The 1010-nt window shown below is 37.2% G+C and overlaps 1 protein-coding gene across 3 annotated transcripts in view; it reads left to right on the top strand.

Moving 5' to 3' along the window:
* efl1 (elongation factor like GTPase 1) overlaps positions 1 to 1010 on the top strand; it is a 115285-nt gene that overhangs the window by 23005 nt on the left and 91270 nt on the right. For all 3 annotated transcript variants that reach the window (XM_032537407.1, XM_032537409.1, XM_032537408.1), the window contains exon 12: positions 885 to 984. In XM_032537407.1, coding sequence (XP_032393298.1) covers positions 885 to 984 — 100 coding nt within the window. The remainder of the gene's footprint in view (positions 1 to 884; positions 985 to 1010) is intronic.

Raw genomic sequence — 1010 nt, 5'->3', positions numbered from 1 at the left:
TTTTGGAATTATTTTTACCACTGAAATAATATTTTTGTTATTACAGAGGGAAAGTTCCAAAAAAAGATACTGTTGGATACCGGAACCGAATTTCACACCGAATATTGTTAGTGTCTGAACCTTTAGGGTCACTGCTCATGTTTCCTATTGTTTATGCAGGAGATGTAACTTTGTAAATTTCTGACTCAGTGTTTGAAATAAAAGTTTGACAAATATTTGATTTGTTGTAGTCACAAATCCTAATTGCGTCTGAATCATATTAGCTTTGAATCAGTGTATCGTTACAAATGGATCTCTATTGTTTTACTTTTGGTAGAGATGAGGGACTGTGTATCTACAGATCAAATCGCAGAGATACACACCCCGATTGCTAATGTTTGACCCGTGTAGATTGAGAGGTAAAAAAGGCGCAATGGAATTTAGTTGAGTTGATTTAGTTAAGGACATAAACTGGAAAGAATTTAAATTACATTTCACAAAAATAACACCCTGTACATGAAATTACATTTTACTTTCATCGTTATTTGGATAAAATTACCAAATAATGTTCGCTAATTTAGCAAAATCAGCTACTCACTTCAAACTGAATGAACACTACTGTGAAACATATTTCCCCAAGTGAAAATACAAATAATAACAAAGTCTTACATGCATACACACAGGTAAGTTTAGTATATCACTTGGCTGTTTGAAAGGTTTACGTTTGAAAGTTCAGTTCCAGCTTGTGATGGTGCAATGATGACATGTTGACGTGATTCGTTGTTTTTGGTAAACGGCTGCGGCTCCACCTTGGTTTTAACAAAGACTTTGGCGCTCGTCTGCCTTCTGTGTAGTGATCTCAGATGTGTGTTTGACTCTTTTTCCTCCCCTCGGTTGCTCTCCAGCGTTCCTCCAGTGTTCCAGTGGGGAAAACCAGCCACTCATCATCTTTGTGTCCAAGATGTTTGCTGTTGACACCAAGGCATTGCCTCAGAACAGACAAAGGTAACTCTGTGTGTGTGTGTGTGTGT

The sequence above is a fragment of the Etheostoma spectabile genome, chromosome 15, assembly GCF_008692095.1.
Source record: "Etheostoma spectabile isolate EspeVRDwgs_2016 chromosome 15, UIUC_Espe_1.0, whole genome shotgun sequence".
In the NCBI taxonomy this organism is placed as follows: Eukaryota; Metazoa; Chordata; class Actinopteri; order Perciformes; family Percidae; genus Etheostoma; species Etheostoma spectabile.
Note: the sequence above shows the minus strand (reverse complement) of the source record. Positions and strands in the feature narration are given on the sequence as shown.